General features: G+C 65.6%; 1 protein-coding gene across 1 annotated transcript in view; it reads right to left on the bottom strand.

Annotated features, from left to right (window-relative positions):
* The window catches only part of PLEKHO2 (pleckstrin homology domain containing O2), a 26,754-nt gene that overhangs the window by 2,059 nt on the left and 24,285 nt on the right, over positions 1-410 (bottom strand). Inside the window, 1 exon segment of the mRNA XM_027765717.1 lies at positions 2-366. Coding sequence (XP_027621518.1) covers positions 2-366 — 365 coding nt within the window.

Below are 410 nucleotides of genomic sequence, written 5' to 3' on the forward strand. Positions count from 1 at the left end.
AGGGGGCTCCTGGGGGCTGGGGTTCTCCCAGCTCACCTTCAGTTTGTCAGACAGGACGCTGTTGGGGGGCTGTTCAGAGCCGCCATCTGCCCCCGCTGGGGTCTCTGAGTCCTCTTGGCTGTCAGGGTGGACCTCAGGGCTTGCTGAGACGGGGCTTGGGGCTCTCTCCCCTGCAGAGGTCTCTACCCTGTCACCAAGGCTGGTCATCTCGGGGACCGGGGAAGACTTGGTAGGAGGCATGAGGGGCCGGGGTGTCTCCCGGGGCTGGGCTGCACTGTCGTCACCACTGGGGGCCAACACCGGCGGCCCGCTATCCGGAACATCGAGGTCCAGGCGCAAAAGCCCGTCAGACGCTGCACTGGCTACCTAGTGGGGGCGACAGGAACATCACCTTGGCTGACTGGCCAGTG

This window comes from Tupaia chinensis, unplaced genomic scaffold, assembly GCF_000334495.1.
Source record: "Tupaia chinensis unplaced genomic scaffold, TupChi_1.0 Scaffold000063_1, whole genome shotgun sequence".
Lineage (NCBI taxonomy): Eukaryota > Metazoa > Chordata > Mammalia > Scandentia > Tupaiidae > Tupaia > Tupaia belangeri.